This window comes from Megalopta genalis, chromosome 8 (genome assembly GCF_051020955.1).
Source record: "Megalopta genalis isolate 19385.01 chromosome 8, iyMegGena1_principal, whole genome shotgun sequence".
In the NCBI taxonomy this organism is placed as follows: Eukaryota; Metazoa; Arthropoda; class Insecta; order Hymenoptera; family Halictidae; genus Megalopta; species Megalopta genalis.
Genome location: NC_135020.1, coordinates 7,453,965 through 7,480,053, shown reverse-complemented (window position 1 = coordinate 7,480,053; position 26,089 = coordinate 7,453,965). Strand labels below are relative to the sequence as shown.

Below are 26,089 nucleotides of genomic sequence, written 5' to 3'. Positions count from 1 at the left end.
GTCGTTGTAAGTACCGGAAACCCCAATGAGAGCCGATGATCGGTGGTAATGCGCGTAATCAGTGGTGGCGGTCGTCCAGAGCAAAGCAGAGCGGATCGGAGCCGAGCTCAGACGAGCCGAGACGAGCTGAGACGAGCTCAGACTGGCGCGCGCGCGCGTTTTTCGCCGGACGCTTCGACAGCGCAGCGGTTTCGTGCCTCGAAGGAGGCTATTACCTTCGCGGTGTGCTCTCGAAACGGGGGCGACCGTGCCGTGACGCATTATGCGTGCTCATATGTGGCGGGAACGAAGCGTTTACATGACAGAAATAGAGCAGAATTTCAGGGAATCGATGGAACGATACCAGAGCCTCGCGATATACCGTGGCCCGTTTTATTCTCCCTCTCCTTTTCCATCCGTCACTCTCCCTTTTTTCTTTTTATTAACGATGACAAATCGTTTCTGACAAACACCTGTACAGCCGTGCGCTGTTCGTTTCCCTTCGGTGGACATCGGGGAGATCGACTTCGTTCGAATAGCGCTGACATACGAAATTTTTTACTCGCAGGAAGGTTCGCCAACCCCCTGAACGTATTCAATCGCTCTTAATTAAAATGCCTCATACACTAATTTACCACTTCTCAGGATATTTTTTCATATATTTGAAACGTCACGTGCCTTGTGACTTTTAAGCATACAATTTAGCATACAATTTCCAAATGTAATTCCATCTATCGGTTTTTGCTTATTTAAAAATGATTTCATTAATTCGAAGCTTCATTTTCTGATGAGAAATGTTAGTTAGGTCAATTTAACTAAGGAAGGCAATTGTTTATTAGGCGTCGATCTTTTGCGGTCGAGAGGTGACTCTGAGACAAAAACTAAATTTTTACATTTCCAAATTTAATTATATTTTAAAAAGTATTAAGAATATAACTGCTGTATGAGTCAGAAGATTCAATTTCAGATGCATAAAATGTCCTAAATCATACAAAATACTGCAAATCAAAAGAACTGTTTTGGATTTAGAGACCCTTTCAATGTTCAGTCCTTACGTTGCAGGAACGACAGCAACATTGTCTAATTTGTAGTATTCGTGAAAAATGGATGAACCATGATCTTTATAATAATATGAACATAATATAAATATTTATATTTATAATATATTAGAAAATATGTAGTTAGAACTTTTTCCTTAGCGAAAATGTATCCGTGGCTTTGTTTACGAGTTATTAACGGAAAACAGTGACCAACGAGAGGCGAGCTCGGCCGCCTCGCGCCTCTCAACCCTCATTGGTCAGTGTTTTTCGTTAATAACTCGAAAACAAAGCCGCGGATTGTATTTGCGCTAAGGAAAAAGTTACTTCAAATGACCTCAGGAATCGACTCTTTCTGGGTATTAACATAATTATGGGACATCCTGTATACACACTTCCATATAACTAGTAAAAGAAACTTTCGACACGTATTTCTCGAAACCACATTTTTTGAAACTCGATATCTCAAGTTCTAGTTGATCAATTGACTGGAAATTTATGTATGGAGCATCTTCAGCTCATATCTTCCTCGTTTTCTTTCTATATTTTTCTTGACATACCAAAGACGACAAAACATTTAAAGAATTGATAACTTCAATCCAAGATGTTGTCGATTTGTTTACAATCGAGATTACTATATTATTTTGGTTTGTAATACTTTTAACAATATATTATTATAATATATAATTTTAATAACATAATATTTTTAATAATAATATGTTTTAATTCGTCCATATAGCAAGATTTATACCAAGGAAGAAGATTCCTCAGTGTTGTTGCCAAAAACTTTATTTATGTTGGGGCTGTTCTTTGCAACACTGCTGTCAAGTTTATATGCATATCAGAAAATTATAAGTGCAGTAAATAAAGTTTGTTACACAACTTAGCAAATACCAATTAATTTCGTTTTTCTGCGATCGTAGACACTGACTCTCTCGGAGACGCCATTGATCTTCTTAATTAATGAATAACATACCATTGATGCTCCTAAATGAAATTCGCGAAAATAAAGAGTTCCAGATCAGTGAACACAAATTTCCCTAACTGCGGCGCTTATCGAAATAGTAAAACATTAATGTACACGCTAAATTAGTTTCAGTGATTGATTTAAAAAATATATTGTCTTACTTTTGCGAAAAAGAAGTTCGAGAAGTGCAATTATTAATGCGATTTATCATCGCGTTAAGCTCCGAAAAACAATCCCAAAAATTCATACAAAATCAAAGTAATTTAATTAGTGAAACTAAAATTAGCAGTTAAAATTTATCATAGTGAACGGTATCATAACTCTCCTGCAATTTTAGTTTCTTCGAATTGTATATTTGATTAAAAATGAATTTTGAAAATTAGTCAAGAATTAGTGTCATTTATATCTGACCGGCGCAGCACACAACATGTTTTCTGAATGGAAACAGTTATGCTATTTAAGATTTAAAGAAACTTAAGAAAGTATGAAATCTTTGTGTGCCTTGATGGAAACGAGGATATCCTTGTTAACAAGTTTAAATGATTGCGAGTAGTTGCATTAATTTATCACCGGTTAGAACTAATTGTAATAGTTTCGATTTTTTAAAATTATTAGATTCCAATCTGTATTTGATATTTGTCACGCGATAGTTTTACCGAAAACCGTCTGTCGTAACCAACGGAATTGTCCGATGGAGGAGCGACCCACTTAACGAGTTAAGACCAATCTTCAGACTAACGCAACAACATCAGACTCTCTAATTTCAGTGGATTTTGTCTGGGGTGTTCATTGACTCCGGCTAAACTCCAATAAATCTTCATTGCCCTTCCTCTCTCTTGTCCCCCCTGGTCGCATGCTCTTTTTTCCCTTTGTGCCGACAAGTGAATCAGCCTCTGCCAGCTATGATCTCGTTATGTCCCGAGTATCGTTCACGCAATTCGGCTAATCAACCGTATCCTGTAATTCAACGCAATCAAACGATCCGCGTTCGTCCTGCGACCCTCGTAGAAACATGATATCGTTCTTATTTCGAAATTAACCACACCTATTTCACCTGACTCGTGCGTATCCGAAATTAACGACCGGCTATCGTCAACCCTCGTCAGTTTCTCATTGTCCCAACTTAATTTGTCTCTGCGTGTCAAACACGCTGGTCAAAATATCAACACGCCATGAAAATATCTTATTTCACATATTTTATTTCTCTTATTTTACGAGTAACGTGTGAACAGTAGCTTTCTTCCGTAGCGCAATCGAATAAATTATTTTAAGATGATTTTTTTATTCGAGTAAAATAGCAAATAATTTACTATTATTATATAACGGATATTATACCTATATAATTTCTGTTATATAATAATAGTAAATTATTTGCTATTTTACTCGACTATACAATAATACAATAAAAAAATCATCTTAAAATAATTTATTCAATTGCGCTACGGAATAGAACTACTGTTCACACGTATATATATATATATATCATATAACGGAAATTATATATACAATTTATAATAATTTATATATATATGTATATATAACGGAAACTATAAGAATGTTTATAGCATTATCGCTTTTGTTCAGATGGGATCATGTTTGCAAAAGTTCATTAAGAAGACATCTATATTGAAATAATTTTATAGATAATACGATTATTGAAACTATAAATTAACAACTGTTATTCAGAATGGAACTAAAAAAGAAAAGAACAACAATTTTGGATAATACTAATTATCATAAAATTATTATCGTTTGAAATTTTTGTTGCTCTTTTATCAACATTTTTATTATTTTTGTTTACAGTCTTGAGCGGTGGTCCCTTAATAGATGATGTATACAAGCTCGAGCAGTACCATTGTCATTGGGGGTGCAGCGATTCCAGAGGTTCGGAACACACTGTCGATGGACAAGCGTTCGCGGGAGAGGTTTGTACAGTTTTAAGTAACAATTATTCAACCAAATAATATGCGATAACAATTCAATAATACATCACCTATAGAAATCAATTCAGTAAATGTCGTTTAAAATTGTTAAAAATTCTATTACATCTGAAATACAGTAAAAATTACTATAGAAACTTGAAAGCAATTGTATAGGAGGAACATTGATAAAATTCGACACGTTTGAATTTTTAAATAAAATTAAAAATTGACAACATGTAACGGTCGCTGGCTAACCGTCCTCATTCTCTTCCTTCCACTAAAGCCTATATACAGGGTGTTCCACAATTACTTTAACAGCCGAAAATGAGGGGTAGCTGAGGTCATTTGAAGTAACTTTTTCCTTTGCGAAAATGCAATCTGCGGCTTTGTTTACGAGTTATTAACGAAAAACACAGACCAATGAGAGGTGACGGCGCGAAGTTCGAGAGCCCGCAGCACGAGGCTTTGACAGATGGTCGGGACGGATTCGAGCCGCGTTCGAAGTATTGAACAAATTACGAAGCGAGAACTTTCCGGATTTTTTTTTTACTACGTAACAGTGATATTTTTAAGAAAAACGCTGTTCACCTTTACAGCCGGACACGGAATTATTTAAATAAAATATCATTTACGTAAAATATCATTTACGTAAAATATCATTTACGTAAAATATTATTTACGTACTTCGTTAATCTTCACTGTACACCTTGCTTAAAAATTTCATATGTTACACACGAGGTGTTATGCACACTAGAAAATTAAAACGGCCGTCACGGTTAAATTACTTATTATTTCGGGTCCGAAAAATTAGTAAATATTCTTCAGACGTTCTAAAATAAAGGTGAACAGCGTTTTTCTTAAAAATATTACCGTTACGTAGTAAAAAAAATCCGGAAAGTTCTCGCTTCGTGATTTGTTCAATACTTCGAACGCGGCTCGAGTCCGTCCCGACCATCTGTCACAGCCTCGTGCTGCGGACTCTCTCGCGGACTCTCTCTCTCTCTCTCTCTCTCTCTCTCTCTCGCACCGTCATCTCTCATTGGCCAGTGTTTTTCGTTAATAACTCGTAAACAAAGCCGCAGATTGCATTTTCGCAAAGGAAAAAGTTACTTCAAATGACCTCAGCTACCCCTCATTTTCGGCTGTTAAAATAATTGTGGAACACCCTGTATACATATAATAATAAAATAAATAATATATAATATAAATATATACAATATAATATATATATATATATATATATATATATATATATATAAAATATATAGTATATTAGTATATATATATAAAATATATAGTATATTAGTATATATATATATATACTATATGTTATATATAATGTTTCGATCCCACTGGTTCGCCGTGGAACAATAACGCTTAAGGTCCCGAGCACCGTTTAAATGTGAGGAGCGTGCTCTTAAACGACTTTAAAAGGACGAACGCGGGATAAGCGATTAACCGGGTTCTCTGACATTCGTGGCCGGCTGCGGGTTCGCCGAAGATCGTTAATAATTCACTCTTGCGGAGCATGATTCGCGTCACGATCTACCATAGTCCTCGCGAACTCGCGCTGCCTTCGGCCTTGTCCGAGCGAGCGTTCTTCGTTCTCCGTCGCTTTAGAAGCTGAATCACCTCTACCGGAACGCATCTGTGATTCGTACCGCTTCGGTCGTTTATCTTCCGCTCATAGACGGCACGAATTATACTTCGCAGCAGATTTCAACTTTCCTTTTTGGAGTTGCAACTTTGGAAACAACGTTTTCTGATCGATTCACGCGCGCCGAATACGAATGTATACAATTTGTTTAATTTCCGAGTGTAACTTTCAAGAAAATGAATTTCGAAGCACCGCCAGTTTCCAAAGACGCTTCGTGCTTTAACCAGTTACCTGTTTTTTACGAGTATGTATACTCGTTATGTAAAAGAATTTGCTGTTTAAATTGTAATTTTAGAGAAAACTAAAATATATTCGTAGACTTTAAGATGTTTCGAACATTTCGAGACCGAGACAAAATAAAACGAACAAATAAAAAAATATAAATAATTATTATGAAAAAACTGTATATAGCGTCTAGGTTAAGTATAGTCCTTACGCGACAAGAAGGCACCTATGTCTTTACATTCGCACTCTTACTAATTGCGGCAGTGGGACAGCTTGTAAGAGGAGAATTGTAAACCCAAAGGTGACATCTTGTCGCGTGAGGACTATAGTAAACTCGTCATCGTGTACTACCACTTTCCAAAGAACTCGTAACAGCTAACTGGTTAATAGCGATTGTAATATGATTTTAATTGGAGTAGTAGTACAGTAATTTTTCCCTAATTCGCGCTCAAATTGCGCACAAAAATGGGCATTCGAGCCTCGCGCCTCGTTTTTATAGTTGTTGACAATCGGTAACTATAAAAACGTGCCGAAAGGCTCGAATAATCGTATCTCCCCTTTCCGAATTGTCCATTTTTGTGCGCAATCTCAGCGCGAATTAGGGAGGAATTATTATATTAATATTTTGTGAACTGTCTTGTACAATAAGCGATGTAGTTTATATACACTATTTCGCGGTTATCTTTTACTTTACTTCACAAATCAAACATCTAGGAATTAATCTGACGACTTCGCGAATTCGAGCGAATTTTCGACACATGGTTCGCGTAGTTCGATGGCGGAAAATAATAGAAAGATACAATTCCCGAACACGTTGACATTGGCACGTTGACGTTGGCTCGTGTTACATCGTCTCAGCGTTGAGTACCACTGTCAACGTCATGCATCTTGCAAAATTAGTTCGTTCGTATTTCAAAAATGAAACGTAGTTTCTAACTTAGCACGAAGTAATTTTTGACCGATTTTCTCTCGAGATAATTCACGAATTCTATGTGTAAAGTAATTTGATCATTTCCTCGGTGTTTAGTTTCAAAAAAGAAAAGAAAAAAAGAAAAAGGAAAATAGAACGATATCCGAAAGACTTGTTATTTGTACGAAGAATGCGGAGGACGCAGAAGTAAAGAGAACAAACAATAACAAGAAACAAGGAGTGACTGTATGCGAAACTATTCAGAAGGCAAAACATTAGGCAAACGGAGGGAAGCAATTATGATAATTGGCGTTCCTATTGAGGTGTACACATGCATGGAAATTGTAATTGAATTATGTAACAATACGCTTAGGCATTCTCACCGTTTTCAAACAAGGCTGGCCAGTTCGAGAATTCTTGACGAACGTTCGCTTCAGAAACACTTCTAAGACCATTCTGAGATATGGAAATTAGTCAACTAAAGTTTTCCTTCTGCCCAACCGGCCATAAAAATATAGAAATGCTAAAAGTCACGGCAAGAGAAACGGTTTATTACCTCCGCACTTGTCCGAGAAGCGAGATATTTACATAAACCTGTGCTGCAGATTTTCTTCCATTAAACTTTTCTTCCATTAAGAACGCCAGATTTCGATTATTTGGAATTAGTTTCCTTTGGTGTGAGTAAATCAATATCTCAATTAAGCAAAAAGCACCAGGTCTACTCAATTAGATTCTGTTCTTTGAGCCTTGTACCGAATAAACAGTAACCTTGATTACACGGTGGCTGAAATAAGCGGAATTCACTGTGTCGTGAGAAAAGAATTCTTTTGTTGACTTTTAGATAGGGTTCGAAATAAACAGTATAATAAACATAAACCTTCTGTTGTAAACTAAATTCTGCTCGAACTTGTACGTTTCGTTCAATAAAATATTTGTTCCCGTAGAACATTTACGAAACAGAATACATAGCACTTGGAATAATGTTTCAGAACTTTTTTCATGTGTATTTCAATTTTAAATATCTGTTCCTGTTGTAGAATAACTTTTATTTTTCAATTTCACTAAATCTAGCCAAATAAAAATGTTTATCTCAACATTTCTCTTATACCCGTTCATATTGGAACTTACAATATGGGAACATTTTTCAAATAGCAACCCAAAATAACCAAACTATTCCGAACCCCGAACATTCAGGGAAATCGGAATACCGAAACAACGAACTAAACGTGTTCTTGCTATCGATTAAATATAAATAGATCGTCGATCTTTCAGCAAAATCTCATTCTCGTACGTCGTTCTCCAAAAACTGGAAAAGTTTGAAAGATGATAATCTTGACCTTGGCAATTTCTACGTTCTCTTACATTTCAAAAATCTGCAGATGCTATGTGAACGCATAAGTATCTGCACTCTAACTACAAGAAGCATATTCAAATCGAGATTTCGCAACAAAATCTGCCAACTTTTCGGTTCTTCGATTTTCGAAGGAAATCGCGACGTAGAAAGAAGTCACTCGGCGTTGCTGCTTCCACGTTTTCTTCTCTTCAACCGATTATAAATATGGACGAAACGATACATGGAATAATTGCGTTGGAATCCGTCGACTGTCCACAGTTCACATACAATTTCCACGCACGTTTATCTCTCGCTGCTCGCTGCGCTTGGAATGCACTCCGAATTCGTGCATAAATCAGAGAAAACTTGAGAAAACTCTTTCGCGTCGCGTGATGAACATACCTTTTCGAAGCGACTGCTCAAGTAATACTCGTGGCTCAAGTACGGTAAACACATTGTAATATCCTACATTAACGTTAGCCGACTACCATTAGAAGATATGATGAACGGTACCTTCAGAACTGCTTCAACTTGCTCAATTACTATCACGTTTCGAATGTAGTTAGACGACCATAGAGTGCCACGTTATCGCGTTCGCTACCAGCCACCGTTGTTTAAGTTACGTTAATCGAATTTATGACTTTTCTCGGATAGCATCATTTTACATCGAACAAATCATAAATTATAAAAAGATAACCGTGGAGACTGTTAACGGGACGAAGCTTGGCAACGAATGTAGTTACGCGATCTTCCTACTTCTTCTAATTAGTAATGATAAACTCTATTATTAATAATAAACTCTCTCTTTCTTTCTCTCTCTCTCTCTCTCTCTCTCTATATATATATATATATATATATATATATATATATATGTGTGTGTGTGTGTGTGTGTGTGTGTGTGTGTGTGTGTGTGTGTGTGTGTGTTTATGTATGTATATATATTATTTCTATTATTATATTATGATACCTAAGATTAAGAGGAATCTAATAACCTATAATAACATGACCTTCATGTGATCTTTATTGCCCCATGACTTTCACAATTTAGTATCACCAACACGTTTATTGATACCAAATGCCAGCATGTTTATGTTATGTTCCTTTCGGTAGACGTCACGCTTTTTGGTATAACGTTTTGGTATGGAGTATGGAGCTCTGTCAAAGTTTTCATAATCGAATTAATAAATGTCTTGAAGTCAATGGAAATAATTTTGAACATTTATTACAATAAATTTTTCATTCTTGATTTCCCTGTTGTAGTTATTTCATTATGCGTTTCTTTAATTTTCGTACCCAAGGTCACATGAAGGTCATGGTATTATAGGTTATTAGATTCGTCTTGATCTTAGCTATCATGATATAATGATAGAAATATGTAATCCTATTTGAAAAAACATCGACGACCTTGAAATCTCAAAAAATATGACCTTCACAAAAAAATGATTTCCACCACAACATGCGTCCTTTCGAACCAAACAATTTGTTCCTCAAGCATTTCCGCGTATCATTAACGATAATGGAAATATCGCTTTGTAACAAAGTTAATGAGACACCCTGTATATATAGGGTGTACTTATATATATATATATATATATATATATATATATATATATATATATATATATATAGAGAGAGAGAGAGAGAGAGAGAGAGAGAGAGGGAGAGAGGGAGAGAGAAAGAGAGAGAGAGAATGTGCAAATGTAATCTGCCGTTTTGTTTACGAGTTATTAACGAAGAACCGTGACCAATGAGAGGCGAGATCAGCTGGCGCGAGGCGGCCGAGCCAGTCAACGGAACTGGGCGTCGTCCACTCGTTGGCTTGGCCGCCTTGCGCCAGCCGTGCTGATCTCTCATTGGTCAACCTTTTTCATTAATAACTCGTAAACAATGCCGCGGATTGCATTTCCGCTAAGGAAAAAATTACTTCAGATGACCTGAGGAATCACATAATTCGATCGTAAGATCGAATTTATTTAACATTAAAGAGCATTATATTCTTGACAAGGATATATATTTTGGTAACAAAGACAATGTACGATAGTATTTAGCAGTGTTGTAAAAGAGAATAATTAACATCCATTATACTTCCGTCTACAAAATGTGAAACAAAGGCGTATTTGTTAATTCCCGTTACGTAGCTGTTTGTTTTATATTACACAAATGTCGAAACTCTATCAATTACTAATAATACATCTCGTACGACCATCAAATAATTTAATTTGCAAACTTTTACTATACTGTAAGTCTCTAACCTGTCCGATGCCAATTTATTCGCGAGAAAACAGTGGATTCAATGAAAGAGAAACTTGGAACAATGAAAGTGGGACAATGAAAGAGAAAATTTTAAGTCAAAAGGTTCCATATGATATGAAGCAACGTTTGTCAGCGATTAAGCACGAGAACTATCGACTCCTTACAATTCATTAAAAAACACAGTCAGAATTATGCTGGTAGAATAACTTAAGAGAACTTCATACTTCAACACGCGCCACGGTTGCTGTGCAAACACGATAAGCATATTAAAAGACATTTTTTAACTATAAACATTTTGTTATTCAGATTTCATTTAGAGGGTAAGGTTTGTGTATGGATAACGTTGGATACATTTCGTCCAAGAATAATTTTGTCCGCTGGTGTACGTTTCACGCGAGCTTGTCGCGCTTTCAGCGCGGTCGATCGTCGCGCGTCGTCGGTTTATTTAGTTTGTTTTACCTGTGACGCTCGCTAATCGCGAGTGTAGCTTGCGAAACATCTCTCACGCGGGACTGTTTGAGCAACCTGTTAGACGACCGACTTCGCTATCCGTAGAACAATAAGCTTTCTTTTCGATCGCATCACGCCTTCGATGAATAGATCGCTGCAATGTAGTTACCAATCATCAGCGTTCATTACGTTTGTTACCAACGGCTATTGTCTTGTCTGATGCAAGAGAGGAGGTTTGAGAGGAGTGACAAAGTATTAAAGAGAAATACCGATGAGATTTCTTAATGTTAGCGTTGAGTATTATCTCTATTATAGCAGAGACTTTTTAGTAGAGGAAAAGGTTACGATAAATATGTATGTATTGTAAATACAGTGAATTCTCTCCAATTGTCCCTCAGCTTGGAAACCGAAATGGACAATTTTGGAAGAGGATTATTCGTGCCTCGCGGCTCGTTTTTATAATTACCGATTGTCAATAATTATAAAAACGTGACGCAAGGCACGTATAATCGTATCTCCTCTTCCCAAATTGTCCATTTTTGTGCGCAATCTAAGCGCGAATTAGGGAGTAATTACTGCACTCATTTTTTTCATCATGCTGCCATAACCAGAATCAAAGGAAAATTTATTTCAAATACTAAAAAGCTCATTCAGCGTGCTGGTAATTATGGGAGTGGCGTAGGTTATGTATTCTTTGTTTCGAGATATTTGAAGTTTTGCATGAATATGTACAGAAAAATATTGCGTAATGTAAATGCGTTCTTTGATTCTAAAGTTTGGACAGATTCTCCGTCAACATTATCCTTTGTGGTCTTTCTGATGATCTTCTCGACAAAACATCTTCTCGATCATCAATAGTTTCAATAATCCGTAATCAAACCAAAATTGCGATCGCGAGTTTTAGGATATTGTTAAAATAAACAAGAAGTTTATTTAACAATTTAACCGACCCTATCTGACGGTTAAATTTTCTATGATTCTCGCAAATTAAAATCGCATTTTTGTAATTTAGATGCATTCGCAAATAAAGACGAGGCATCATTAATTGTTAACGTATTTTAATAAAACCTGGAAATGTCGTAATTTATAAAACCACAAAATAGTGAAAAAATTACAAGAATTGAAAAGCACTGTCGCATTGTTGTCAACGTATCGAAATGATTAAGAAAACCAATTTCTGTTCGAAATCCGCCTGCTGCGTAGATCAATTTTAATTTGCATACAAATTCGCAGTTTACCTATGACTCATAAGTGTGTACGAACCTGTGGTGTAGTAATTATTTATTAATCTAAACAATGAAAGGAAATATTTTCCTGATCAACGGTGGAAATTGCTTAAGCGAGTAAACATTATTCATCTTATACAACTGTATTCTATAGATCTGAAAACTCGAGTATAATGATCGATGACGCGATAATTTCCATGAAAATGGTAATCCAATTATAAAACATCTTTTCGTATTCTATGTTGCAGTTGCATCTAGTGCATTGGAACACCAGCAAGTACAACACGTTCGCCAAAGCAGCGAAAGCGCCAGATGGCCTCGCGGTTCTGGGCGTCTTTCTGAAGGTCAGTAATCATTCCATTACCTGCTGCCGTTTCCTGGATCACAGATTTTTTTCTCCCGGTTCGCCTAGTTCGGTTTCAATGGCACGTTAGTCACGCGTTTTTCCACGCTGCTCGAACAGGTCGAATTTCAAGCGGCAGATTGCTCGCCGCCGCATTATCTTTCCATCGATAACCATCTTTCCAGAGAGACTCGGAAAGCGAATTACATCGTAAGAGGTAGTTGAATCACTGGCAGCTAATACTTAGAATCAAGCCGTGCTATAATTAACCTATAAGCGCGCCGACGAAGTACTGTTACAGTTAATTGTAACTCGTTGAGATTATTTTCTCGGTTCGCTCTCTGCGTAATATGATTTCAGATTCGAGCATTTCGTTCCGCTCGTGAAATTCAATTCGAAGTTGAACATTAATCTCTGCACTCAATTTTAATCGTTGTATTTTGAATTCAAGATCATTGAATTCGTGATCATAAATAAAGTAAACTCGGCTAGCTCCGTGATGATTTTATATCTCTTGTTTGCTAAATCACGATACTGAACTGCTGTGAGACTAAGTAATGGATGTAATAATGTCAGGTCAGACAAATTAATCACATAAATGACGGACATAGAAAAGTAAAAAAAGAGAAATATTGCATAAGAAAGGACACAGTTGCATTTTTCAAGGGCACTCGGATTACTCCGTGATAGGTCTGCTAAACTGCTTTCTCACTCTTCTAAGTTATTATGCCCGTTTTAATGCTTATGTTTATTTTATTAATCACTCTTAGAACTCTAATTATACAGCGCTCACGCGTCAAATTGATCTCAGTTTTTTCACATTTTGGCATCCACTGTGCTACACTCTCTTTATCAACGTCTTCATTGTAACTTTTCTTTTTCTTTAGTTTCCTTAAGCCCTTTTGCTGGGAAACTTGAGCTCACGCTCAGAAAGAAATAAGAATAACCTTCCGTAAGCAAAAATAGCACTGGTATCGTTACAAATGACAATTTAATGCTTACATTCCGATGATCTGTCTGATATGATATTCAAAAATTAGCGAGAGAAATGATGCAAGTAAATGCACCTAGACCACTGCATTTATTCTATTTGATTTATTCAATTTATTTTTATTTATTCAATTCGATTCAAATTTATCCAATAAATTTGTTACTCGGGATAAATATTGCAATAGATATAGTCGAAAATCCGAGTATATTATTGTTCCTTTGATAAAGTAATATAAAATACCTGGTTTCTAATGCTCTGTAAATCAAATGTTGAGAGATACCTATAAATTTAAATAAGAGAACATCGAATCGAAATTCGTATTCTGCCATTGAATTTTGAATGGAACGATTCTGCGTTGGATCCGACTTCGAATGCGTCGAATAAACTGAATTCACATTCGACTTAACCCATTGAACTCTGAATTCGAATTGTAGCTTAGACAATGAACTTTGAATTCGATCATCAAACTCTGGCTGCGGCATTGACATTGGCATTATACAAGTGTCTCGCGGTCAATCTATCAAGATTACGAAACAATCAACTTGACCGTTGGCATTGACAGTTTCTCCGCTCGTGACAATAGGTAGGCTTGTGGCGGGCTTCCCGATAGTCTAATTCATTTACATGCTGTTTATGCCCTTTCTACGGGTGCAGCATACCAATGCCCGCATATTTATAGACGCACAAAGCTTTTACATAAGCTGGTGTAAGCTCCGTAAGCAGAATCCGTAACAGTGTGTGACGCCGTTCGCTCGTTCCATCATCGGTTGATAGCATGGTTACATAAGCCCCGCCGAGAACACGAATCATTATCCGAGGTCTTGTAAAGACGAGGTGAAATTCACTGTTGCCGCTTTTGATATCGAGAACGCCGAGGACGAACGGAGGAAATCATGCTCACGCGAGATCGAATCATGCTCTTCCGGTCTCTTCTTGTCGTCGGCCTACGCAGACGCTTCAATGAATTCCCTCTCGCGAGAATCATTTTTGCACGGTATTTGATCTAGAGATTTGATCTAGTGTTTGATCTAGAGAACTGGAAAAAAAATCGATTTAAGAAATCTTGTTGTGGAATACGTACGATTTTAGCTTTACGAGAGAGTTGAATGTATGGAAAATACTCTGGAAAATACTGAATAATACCCCAACGTCTTTTCTTTTGTTCGGGTCACTCGTGAAGGGTTATAATTTCTTAACCAATTTATATGTGGCGCCTCTTTTTTAGAACGCCACCTATGTGTCGCGAGAATCAAGCGACGACGAGTATACTCGTCGAACACAGAGTAAGCGTCGCTGTTAAAATGTTAAAACATTGGATCAAAAAGACGGTTTTGTTTTATTACTAATATATTTACTTATTCACTTACACTGTCCGACACGATTTTTGAGTTCCTATAGCCACTATGAAATTTTTGTAGAGTTTCACTCCCTGAACAAGAATCCGAAAACCGAATTGCTCCATCATCCTCAGTTTTTTAAATAAACTAACTTTTGTAAAAACCCAAAATTTTCGACAAAAATGAGGTATTGCATGAAAAGTAAAAACGTTAGAAAGTTCTAATTGGTGTTAAAAGATAGAGGAGAGTTTCCCGAATATAGTGGCATGCAATTTATTAATTGTTTTTGGTCCTAAATAGCAATAAATTGATGTCAAAGTTTAAAAAAGTGTCGACGTGCGCAGTTTCTCCGCTATATTTTTGTATTTTTACGAAAAGTTCTTTGTTCGGCACGAAAACTCTACCCAGGATCGGATTCTGTAGACATTTCTGAAGAAGGAACGGCCTGATAGAAGTGTCAGAACAATGTACATTTTGAGTAGGTCGAGAAAATGTTCGTCGGCAACATGTACACGATGTTTTACCGCCATGTGCTTCGCTGCTCGCTTCTCCCTGTCCGACAGGGCCGAAGCTATGGGTAATCAACACCCATGGAGGGATCCAATGGGGCATCCACTTGGCGTGTGGGACGTGCCATTTTTTTTAGTACTTCAATGTGCTGTCTTCTTTTACATATTTTTATGGATAATAATCACCAAACTGTGAATCATAAATTAAAAAGTACGAAAAACATGGTTTTAGGAATATAGAAGTAAGATTATTAATTTTCAAATGAAGAAATAATAAAAGAAAAATAATGAACAAAAATATTCATTTTATTCTGAATTTGTTCGAATTACAAGTATATCATGTATACAGTTATCATTTCAATTACAACGATAATACGATCATGAATAAATAATCATTTTCAAAACGTTAAACTTCTTGAAACATATCGTTAAATATATATTTAAATATTTATTTAGTTATATGTCGTAGAAGTCAAAATTATACTAGTGTTAGAATACTTTCGTTGTCAACTCTAAATACTCTGGTGTGATTTTTTTGTGTGAAATATATCACAGTTTGGTGATTATTATCCACAGAAATATATTTAAAAAAAACAAAACATTGAAGTACTAAAAAAAATTCAAATATTATTTACGAAAAGTGGGTGCCCCATTGGATCCCTCCATCGGTGTTGATTACGCGTAGCTTCGGCCCTGTCGGACAGAGAGAAGCGAGCAGCGAAGCTCATGGCGGCAAAATGTCGTGTACATGTTGCCGTCGAACATTTTCTCGATCTATTCGAAATGTACATCGTTCCGACACTTTTACTGGGCCGTTTCTTCTTCAAAAATGTCTACAGAATCCGATCTTAGGTAGAGTTTTCGTGCCGAACAAAAAACTTTTCGTAAAAATACAAAAATATTACGGAGAAACTGCGCACGTTGACACTTTTTTAAACTTTGACATCAATTTATTACTATTTAGGACCAAAAATAATTAATAAATTGCATGCCACTATATTCGGGAAACTCTCCTCTATCTTTTAACACCAATTAGAACTTTCTAACGTTTTTACTTTTCATGCAATACCTCATTTTTGTAAAAAATTTTGGATTTTTACAAAAGTTCGTTTATTTAAAAAACTGAGGGTGATGGAGCAATTCGGTTTTCGGATTCTTGGTCAGGGAGTGAAGCTCTACAAGAATTTCATAGTGGCTATAGGAACCCAGAAAAAAAGTTTGATTTTGTCGAACAGTGTTAACCTCCACACTTTGCACTCGAAGCTATTTTAATCGTAAATCTAAAATAATTTTTCTGACTTATATCATATTCATTTTATATGACAAAGTGCATTTTATGCACATGAAATTCTGTATTGTGACTCGCACAACAGTTACACTTTTAACAATTTTTTAAATCTAAGCTTCTTTGATATGAAATTTATCTTAGAACGTGATATATCAAATTTTAGTGGTGTCTCAGAATCACCACTCGAGTGCAAAGAGTTATACATATACACTGCATACATAATAAACGAAAAACGGAGGAAAAATCAAATACTTATAAAAGTTAAAAATTCAAATTGCTGCTATGGAGTGGTATTCGGCAAAGCGAGGAATAATACATAATGGCACATTGCACATCGAACACCAATATCGTGGTTCTTCCCTAACCTTATTTTTATGACAATGTAAACACCTTCCTGTAGGATTGGCCTCAAAATATTCTGAACATCTTGAAATTTGAGAATATGTCTTTGATCTCATTAAAATTACAATTTAAATAGCCAATGGTCGCTACTTTTTACACACGACGAGTACACACGTCGTGACACAAAATACTGCCACTTCTCCGTGAGTACACTCGTCAAACACAGTTAACTGGTCAATAGTAAAGAGTTTCTACGACACCATTTCCCTCTTATGTCAAACTTTAAAAAATAAAGGTGTGTAAAGAATTACAAATACCTCGTTGAAGTACGTTATATTTCAAACAATACATATAGATATTTATTATATTTCTCAGAGAATCCCAATGATTGCTTCGATGCCATCAAAACCAACAAAGTTTTTTGTTTATAATGCAAAAGGAATTAGCTGCCGATTCGCGTGCCTACAAGAATTTCTAACCGTGCTTAATTAACTCATTGCCATACTTTGACGAGTCTGAGACGTGACGGAGATTTCTAATAATAACCTGTTATTATATATATAATATATTGGGTTGGCAACTAAGTAATTGTCGATTTCAGTTATAGATGTCTCTCACTCCCATTTTTATGATATCCGTAAATGTTATATTATAAAATTATTATTATTATTATTATTATTATTATGTTATTTTTTATTATCCGTGAATGTTAGCAACTGGACAAATTAAATGCAGCGGTCAAGGAAAAGCGACCAGAATTGGTCAATCGTAAAGGTGTCATTTTCCACCAGGACAATGCTAGACCGCACACGTCTTTGTCCACTCGGCAAAAATTGATGGATATTGGTTGGGAATTGATGTTACACCCACCATATAGCCCTGATCTCGCGCCATCGGATTATCACTTATTTCGATCCCTGGACAACTCCCTTCGTGGTAAAACTTTTAATGATGATGACGCTGTAAAATCTCACTTAACTCAGTTTTTGGCCGAAAAGGATCAGACTTTCTACGAGCGTGGAATTTTCAAGTTGTCAGGGATATGACAAAAGGTCATCGAACAAAATGGAAAATACATTACAGATTAAACTTCATTCCAAGTAAAAAAGAAATTTTTTATTTCATTGAACAAATCAGCAATTACTTAGTTGCCAACCCAATATAATAACGTATATGCAATATATATATGTAATATACATATAATAATGTATACGATTGCTACTCCGTTCTCTTCAGTCTGGATAAAATTCTGATTTCTTGTCATCAGTATTTAAATACTTAAGTAAATGTGGACACACAATGTATATAAATAAGCTTTTCTCTTCTTAAAAATTATTGCAATCGAAAAACTTCTAATTATTGTAACTATGAAGAAAATGGTACGGCAAGTGGTTAAACTAAATTTAGAGAAACGTGAGAAAAATAGAAGCACCAAACCAAATCATTTCGATAAATAATTACAAAAGAAAATATGTATTAAAATCAAATGGTGTAGACGCGCGCACAATATTTATATACATTGAAAAATTTATTCGTAAATTTTTTATCCTATGCATTATTTTTTGTGAAATTGTAGTAAATAGTGGCACTATATCATTCCCTATTTACAACTAAATACAGTGGCTCACAAAAGTGTTCGTATATCTTTCAAAATATGATAACTATTTTAAAACTGAACTATATGACTCGAATTGTTTTTAGATGATAGAGGGCCTAGTCTACTAGACGATGACTGAAATGATTTTTTTTTTAATTTTGCTATTACTTGGAATAACAAAAAAATAAAAATCTCCCGTTTTTTAACTTTTATATCTGAGCCTATAACGAAAATTTAAAAAATGTCTTTCGTAGATCTCGGTAACTTATACAGGGTGTCCCAGGTTTTAATGTTCAAACTTTGTCAGTGTATTCTATGGCACAAAGTAAGTAAAAAATGTTATGTAAACATAGGTCATACAGAGCTTTATTAAGAAGTTGTAACAAAAATTCAGTATACGAATAGTAATAAACTTGCTGTTACTGCGAGCATTGGCTTGAATAGATCAGCACATGCCGTGTGTTTATTAACACATTTCGAAATGCCTACCGTTGTTGATAATACATGATTGACATCGATCGAAGATTTTTTTTATTTTTTTATTTTTTTTTTTTAGTTGATTACTATTCCTATTCTGAATTTTTGTTATAACTTCTTAATAAAGCTCTATATGATCTATGTTTACATAACATTTTTTTCTTACTTTGTGCCATAAAATACACTGACAAAGTTTGAACATTAAAACCTGGGACACCCTGTATGTATGTTAAAAATTTTATCGAAATCGGTTCACGTTGTTATGAGTTACAACAAATTAAAGATCACAAAAATCACAGTTTTATCACGATTTCGACCAAAAACTGTAAGAAATCTGCAGTTTTTGAAATTATTCGACGCCTATAGCTCGACTCTGAGTTAAGCGATCAAGTTTTCAGCACGCATATAAGTTACCGAGGTCTACAAAAGGCATTTTTTCAATTTTCGTTATAGGCTCAGATAAAAAGGTTAAAAAACGGGGGTTTTCAATTTTTTCTTTTCATTCCAAGCAATAACAAAATTTAAAAAAAGCTTTGTAGCCATCGTTTAGCAAACTGGTCTCCGTATCATCTAAAAAAAATTCAAGTCATCATGTACGAACACTTTTGCGGGCTGAATGTACATGCTACACTATGCGACGGAAAATTTTCGGATAGCTATTCCCAACGGAAAATATTCCATCGAAGTGATGAATGCAACTGTTGTAAGAGTGTTTCACACATAGGAAACATCAGATATAATTAACGATGCACACGCAATCCTGATCAAAATGAAGTACCGCTGAACATAAGGATTGTCGGATCGCGTGGACAACGCCGGGAAAAAAAGAACTGTATTGAATGATTTCGTGTTGATTGTTTCCGTTTCGCACGACCCTCTGCAGAATTCAGCTTTTTAATGTCCAGTCATTACGAAGTCAACAGTGTGAGATTGCGCAATCGGTTCTCAAGCTTCGCAACGCTGGACTTAAAAGTCTAGCCCACTCGAGTCGGAAGTAAATGCAGCCGGCGACGGCATTGTAGTGCATAATGCAATAATGCGATGCAATTCGGAAAACAACGTTGCACAATCGAGCGTGTCCATAACGTCGATAGGGGCACAAGCGGTCTCCGCCGAATTTGGAGTGATCGAATCGAACGATTGCGTTATTCCTTGTCGCATTGTCATTTTCCTGAGACGTAATCGTCCAGTCGTTGATAACGCGATGATGCTATTGCATTGCATCGATAGTTCATTAAATGTGGATGGAACGTACCGGATGATTCTTCTTTTAATCGAGAAGTTTCCGCGGCAAACGACACAAAATGGAAAAACCAATTTTAATTTATGATGAAAGATCGAACGATGCGATCGAATGCAAGGGAAATCTCGGTGATAAAATCGATATAAAATCTAATGAAAAAGATAAAGTATAAAACAAGGTATAATGTCCTGCTGCTGGTCAATTTTCTGTATAAAAGTTACATGTCCCTGATAATTAATTGTTGCTGGACTATAATGTTCAAAAATTTGATATTCCTTCTTTACAGTTTCCGTGTCGTTATACGAGTCGTGCGATTAATTATTGAATAAAGTAAATTTCAATCGCAGCCCCTTAAAATCCTTGCCAAGCAAAATTGGTTAGGTTTTGCTAATTAAATCTCGCTTTGTATTGCTTGTGCAATAGTTACATAATATCTGAAGGAAATTCTACAATATGAAAAGAATGTAATGATTCTTGAAATGAGTAAAAAAATTCTTTGTCTTGTGTGTGTCGAAAGACAACGCTATGAGGAAGCCGGCAATTTATGAGGTATTTCAAAATTGTATAAAGTACTTTCGAGAGTTGAACACCTGCGGGGAACGTATGCATCAACAATGTCAACAGCCCTGACAAATTATATTCCATACGCATTTCCCGATGAATGATGTGCATTGGACGATCATTTGATAGCAGAGGGGTCATTAATTCCAGCCGATGCCGACTATTCGCACGGACCTACCTTACTCGATTCCCTCCGCGAAAGTCGTTCCACTGTTTACGATACGGTCTGCATGACAGCATCGTCTTAAAAAGCAGTACAGAGAGGCGACAGCCTTATGGTTATTTCTAACATTTCGCCTTGTCCGTGCAACATTTTCTCTCATTTACCGATTCAACGAATGTAGAAAGTGCAAAATTATGTTTCGGTTTGCTGCGTTTTCAGTTAAACGTGGCATTATAAATTATTTAGTACGTAAAGATTCATTTCTAATCCTCGCAAAAGGATTTTTTTTTTTTTTTTATTTAGGAAGCAAATACAAAAGTTATCACTGGACTGAAGTTCTTACGCAGAAAACGTACATATTGATGAAAATTATTTACATAGTTATTCTCAATGTACGCAATAAGAAATTTTCTAGTAGATGATACAAATTTTGCTCTTCTTTAGATACTCAGAAAATGATTAATGAAAATATGAATTTGCATAAAAATCGCAAGACTGCAGTCTAGTTGTCACTTTCAAACGTCAATTAGAACAACAATCTTTTGAGTCAAATAAAATAGTAAAAAATTGACTTCGTTGACGCGTTGAGTGCCGCTTCGGTTATACAGGCTATCCCAAAATTATGGTATTTCCGGGAAATGTGGGATTGCCGAGGTCATTTGAAGAAACTTTTTCCTTTGCGAAAATGCAATCCGTGGCTTCGTTTACGAGTTATTAACGAAAAACAGTGACCATTGAGAGGCGAGATTAGCTGGCGCTAGGCGGCCGAGCCAATGAGCGGCTGAGCGAACGAGCGATCGAAGCCCAGTTCCGCCGATTGGCTCGGCCGCTTTGCGCCAGCCGAGCTCGCCTCTCATTGGTCACTGTTTTTCGTTAATAACTCGTAAACGAAACGTCAGATCGCATTTTCGCTAAGGAAAAAGTTACTTCAAATGATCCTAGGAATCTCTCATTTCCCTCTCATTTGCCATAATTTTGGGACACCATATATGTGGGTGATACTAATTTTTAACTAGATTTTGAAATTCATTTTTATTGTAATGTATGGAACAAACCGAATGTCACTAGGATTTGTAGAATTCAAGATAATTAAACTAATATATCTTGCATGATAAATTTTAGCTTTCTAGTTTCGGTTTTATTGATTAAATGACTTTGATATTGTGGGAATTTTTGGGGTTGGTGTTCGGCCCTCGACGTATAAATTTGAATAGAAGGATCGAAACTTCGGCACAAAATTGGATATATTTAATAACAAAAATCGTATTATTAGTAAACGTAATATTTTGTATTAACCGTATTATTATATCTTTAATAATTTCGTTGCACACTTTCGGTTGCAGGTTGGCAAGACGCATCAGGAAATGGATAAGATAGCGCGTCTGCTACCGTACGTGTCCCACAAGGACGAAGTCGTAGAAATTGCTGAGTACATCGATCCTGGTAAACTCCTTCCAGGTAAGTGCCATCGAAATGTCATTCGGGTATTTTCTTGTCCATCACCGCTTCGATTAGATACATATATTCCCTGCTGATTGAACAGTCCCTTTGTGCATCACCATTGAGCAGTACATAATCGTGCAGAGAAACTATCGAGCTATTTTCATTTCTCTGATTCGAACGATCCATTTGTCAAAAACATGTTTAAATTTGCATCGACATATCCGATCGCGATCCTTGAATTTTTTATGCGCCGGTACCACCTTGTTTACGATTGTTGGCACACGAACGAATCAGAAATCAGGGAGGAAAGATTCTCACGGAGACAGTAACGTTTCAGTAGTTGAAACATTTATTCCCACTTATACGATTATTTTTAACTCCACTTTGCATCGACCTCTTATCATCCTGTGCACACGTTAGGCATACTAATCGAATTTAACCCCTTAACACACGAAATGTCGTTCCAGAACTATAAATCAATCTTTAATCTCGTTTACCACTCGATTGTTGAAAGAAAATTGTTCGTTTTCTTTGTGATACAGGCTCTCGTGCATGCACTGAAACTGAAATATAATTTCGAATTTAATGAAGTAAAGTATATCATCGTATATGTATATAGAATAATCGTACTTCCTCTTCCATTTTTGTTCTCAAGCTGAGCGTCAATTAGGAAGAATTTATGCAAAAATCATTTTGGCTGAAATATCTGTGATTGCAATGAGAAACGCCGGTGTGTCGCACGATTTCACTTCCTAGATATTGTTGCATTAAAGTATTGGTTACTAATTCCTCGTATTAGTAGCGTCTTAAATTACATTATTTGTTCGAGCCAATCGAATTTGTTTTCATAATTTCTGTTTCGATGAAGTCGCGAATCCCATACTCGATAGCTGAATTAATATGTGCCCATAATTATGAAAGTGATCTAAGTCAAAATTTAAAAAAAAATGAATTTATCACTTATTTCACACGACATGATTTTAAACTAAATTTATTCAATGTAATTTTTACGATATCGTCAAAAATGAAACTTTAGACAGTAGTTGTAATTACAACGTTATACGGAATTCATTTAGTGTTAATTATGAAAGTGGTCTAAGTCAACAATTTAAAGAAATTATATAAACATAACTTGAAAATACCGCAGCCGGATTTTATTTCAACGAAATCACTTGAGAAATCAATAACAAGGAGAGTAAAAAATACCGCGGGCGAATCTGTCTTTTAGCTAAAAATTCAATGGATGAGATTCTTGAAAAATGAACCTTATCAAATGTTTTATAAGACTTCTTTAGATGATTCTGAATTCCAAGTTTTGGATCTTTCACCTAAAAGAGGAAGACCAAAAATATACGAAAATATTCAATTACTTCCATTATACAACACCACTAGACCAGTAACGGAAGAAAAACATAAAGATCTTATGTGTTTACTACCATACATCCCTCCAGTTTTTCAGGAACATTTTAAAAATCTTAAAAACTCGAAATTATGATAAAAATGGATTACTTTTTAAAAATGATTATTTATTTTATTTATTTTGAAAGTGGTATAAGTTTTTTTTTTTAAAGAAATTCAAAATGCCGAATCTGAGCTTGTATTGTCTAAATACCCCACGCAACGCCACTTACAATTTCTTTCGATGACGTTGGACTTACACCACTTTCAAAATAAACGGCTCAAATAAAAATCACAATTTTTTATTACTTTAAGTCAATTATAGGACATTCAGTTAATTTTGAAAATGGTCTAAGTCAATTCAAGCTTTAAAAACAACATTTTCCTATGAAATTCACACAAAATTTCATATCTATAATAAATAAAATTATAAATTAAAATGTCGCATAATGTAAAAATATTTTTTAATTTATTCAAATGCGATTCATTAAATATCTCGAAACAAGAAATATATGACTTAGACCACTTTCATAATTATGGGCACATATGAAAACTTTGACTTTTTTAAAATTGTGACACGTCGTTTTTCTCCAGTCACAAATACGGTCGCTTGTTAAGATATTCAATGACTTCGAATTTTCATACGTTAGAGAAACTAGTAATTTACTAGGCAATGTTTAACCAAATTTTCGCAAAAATAGCAATTGGTTTGCTGGATTTTTTAAAAATTATTCCGCTTTGAAAGACGTTTTCAAAAATATTTTAGCGAGAGTCTGTACGTTGTTGCATCGTTGTTTAACGGTTCGAAAATATCGGAACGATGAAAGCCACGCGATATCTTCCAAGTGGACGTAACATTCGGTTTTCAACTGGAGGATTGCTTAGATTTTCGATGGAGAAGAAATAACCATATTCCAGTGCATTAGATTGATGAAGTTATATAATTTTTCTCCTCGCTCTCCCTCGTTAATAAATTAGCGGCCGGCTTGCACGTGCCCAAGGCAAGAAGCTCGTTAGCCCGTCACGCGATTTCGCTTTCCGTCGTTCGCCTTCCATAATTTATTGTCACGAGTATCTTGCCTCTCGGTCAAATTGACCGGCGAGATTTGTTGCAAAAATTATCAGCCGCTTTGTTCGCACGCGTACAGATGACAACGGCTACTGGACGTATCTGGGCTCGTTAACCACGCCACCCTGCAACGAGAGCGTCACCTGGATCCTCTTTAAGAAGTGCATCGAGGTGTCCCATCACCAGCTCAATATTTTCCGCAACCTCCGGAAGTTCCCTCGCGGGGAGGAGTGTCCCTGCCACGAGAATCATGGAGTGGTAAGTGAATTCGTCATCTCTTCCATGCTATACTGGAATCTATAGTAGGCTGATCAAGGTCACTGAGACTACCGCACACGCGTTATGATCTTCGTTGTACCGCCTTCTTTCTTGCTTCGATCACTGCGGCAAGGTTTCGTTAATGAAATTCTTGAATCTCTTCGTTTTAAAACCGTCAGTCTCACACTGTGGAGATTTAAATACGCTATCGTGCAAAAAACTACCTGTAATACGTTCATTATATTAGTAATTTCACTAATTAGTAATTTTAAATTATAAAAATTATGCAACGTATTTATTTCTAACATTCCATTTACGGCAGCTTCTTGGATCGCTTTTCCTTTACCCTCTCGGTGCTGGCTAAACTGGAACGGTATAACAGAAGAAATATCTACCTCATATATTATTTTTATGACTTTATATTACACTCGTATTATATAAATGCCATTCGGACCTTATTACTTAAGTGTTGCCGCTCTCGTTCGTACCACGCACGAACTAAACATTGAAAGGGTTGAAATAAAATCGCAAGCCTGCAGAATATTACCTACTTGTAAAATATGACCTACATAAGGTACAGATTACTAAGTCCTTGGTAATCGATATTCATTGATTTACTTTTAGAAATTTTGCTGACGCTTTTGCGTTACGGGCCATAACGATCCGAATGTCATATAAACGTAACAATTTCTATTTCACGTTTACGCAATTAATTTTACAAAGAAACAACGTGCAAAAACGTGCGCTATTTTAAACTATCCAAAAGAAAAAAACAAGCAAAGTCGATAAATTCGACTCCAATGAGATGGCAATCGAAAAAGTTATCCAAGTTCAATGCACAATCTCGACGATATTTTTCCGGAGCAACGCAGAATTTACAACCGCTATCCGTAGCTGTGAACGAAATATGACTCTCGAAAATCGATTAAGCCGGAGCCGGCCACTTATCGGACACCTCGGTTCGATTAATCTCCATCGTGGTCGCGGGACAGGTCGCATGATTCGCGATCGGGGACACGATGCTGTCGCGGGTCGCCGGCCCGTCGGCCCGCCCGTGTCCGGTCGTTGTTTCGTCTTCGTTATTTTTAGCGGTGGCGTGACGGTCTCGAGT

At 36.0% G+C, this 26,089-nt stretch overlaps 1 protein-coding gene across 1 annotated transcript in view; it reads left to right on the top strand.

Moving 5' to 3' along the window:
* The window catches only part of CAH1 (carbonic anhydrase 1), a 69,155-nt gene that overhangs the window by 38,908 nt on the left and 4,158 nt on the right, over positions 1-26,089 (top strand). The window contains exons 3-6 of the mRNA XM_033467439.2: positions 3,787-3,908; positions 12,208-12,303; positions 22,154-22,268; positions 24,800-24,978. Coding sequence (XP_033323330.1) covers positions 3,787-3,908; positions 12,208-12,303; positions 22,154-22,268; positions 24,800-24,978 — 512 coding nt within the window. The remainder of the gene's footprint in view (positions 1-3,786; positions 3,909-12,207; positions 12,304-22,153; positions 22,269-24,799; positions 24,979-26,089) is intronic.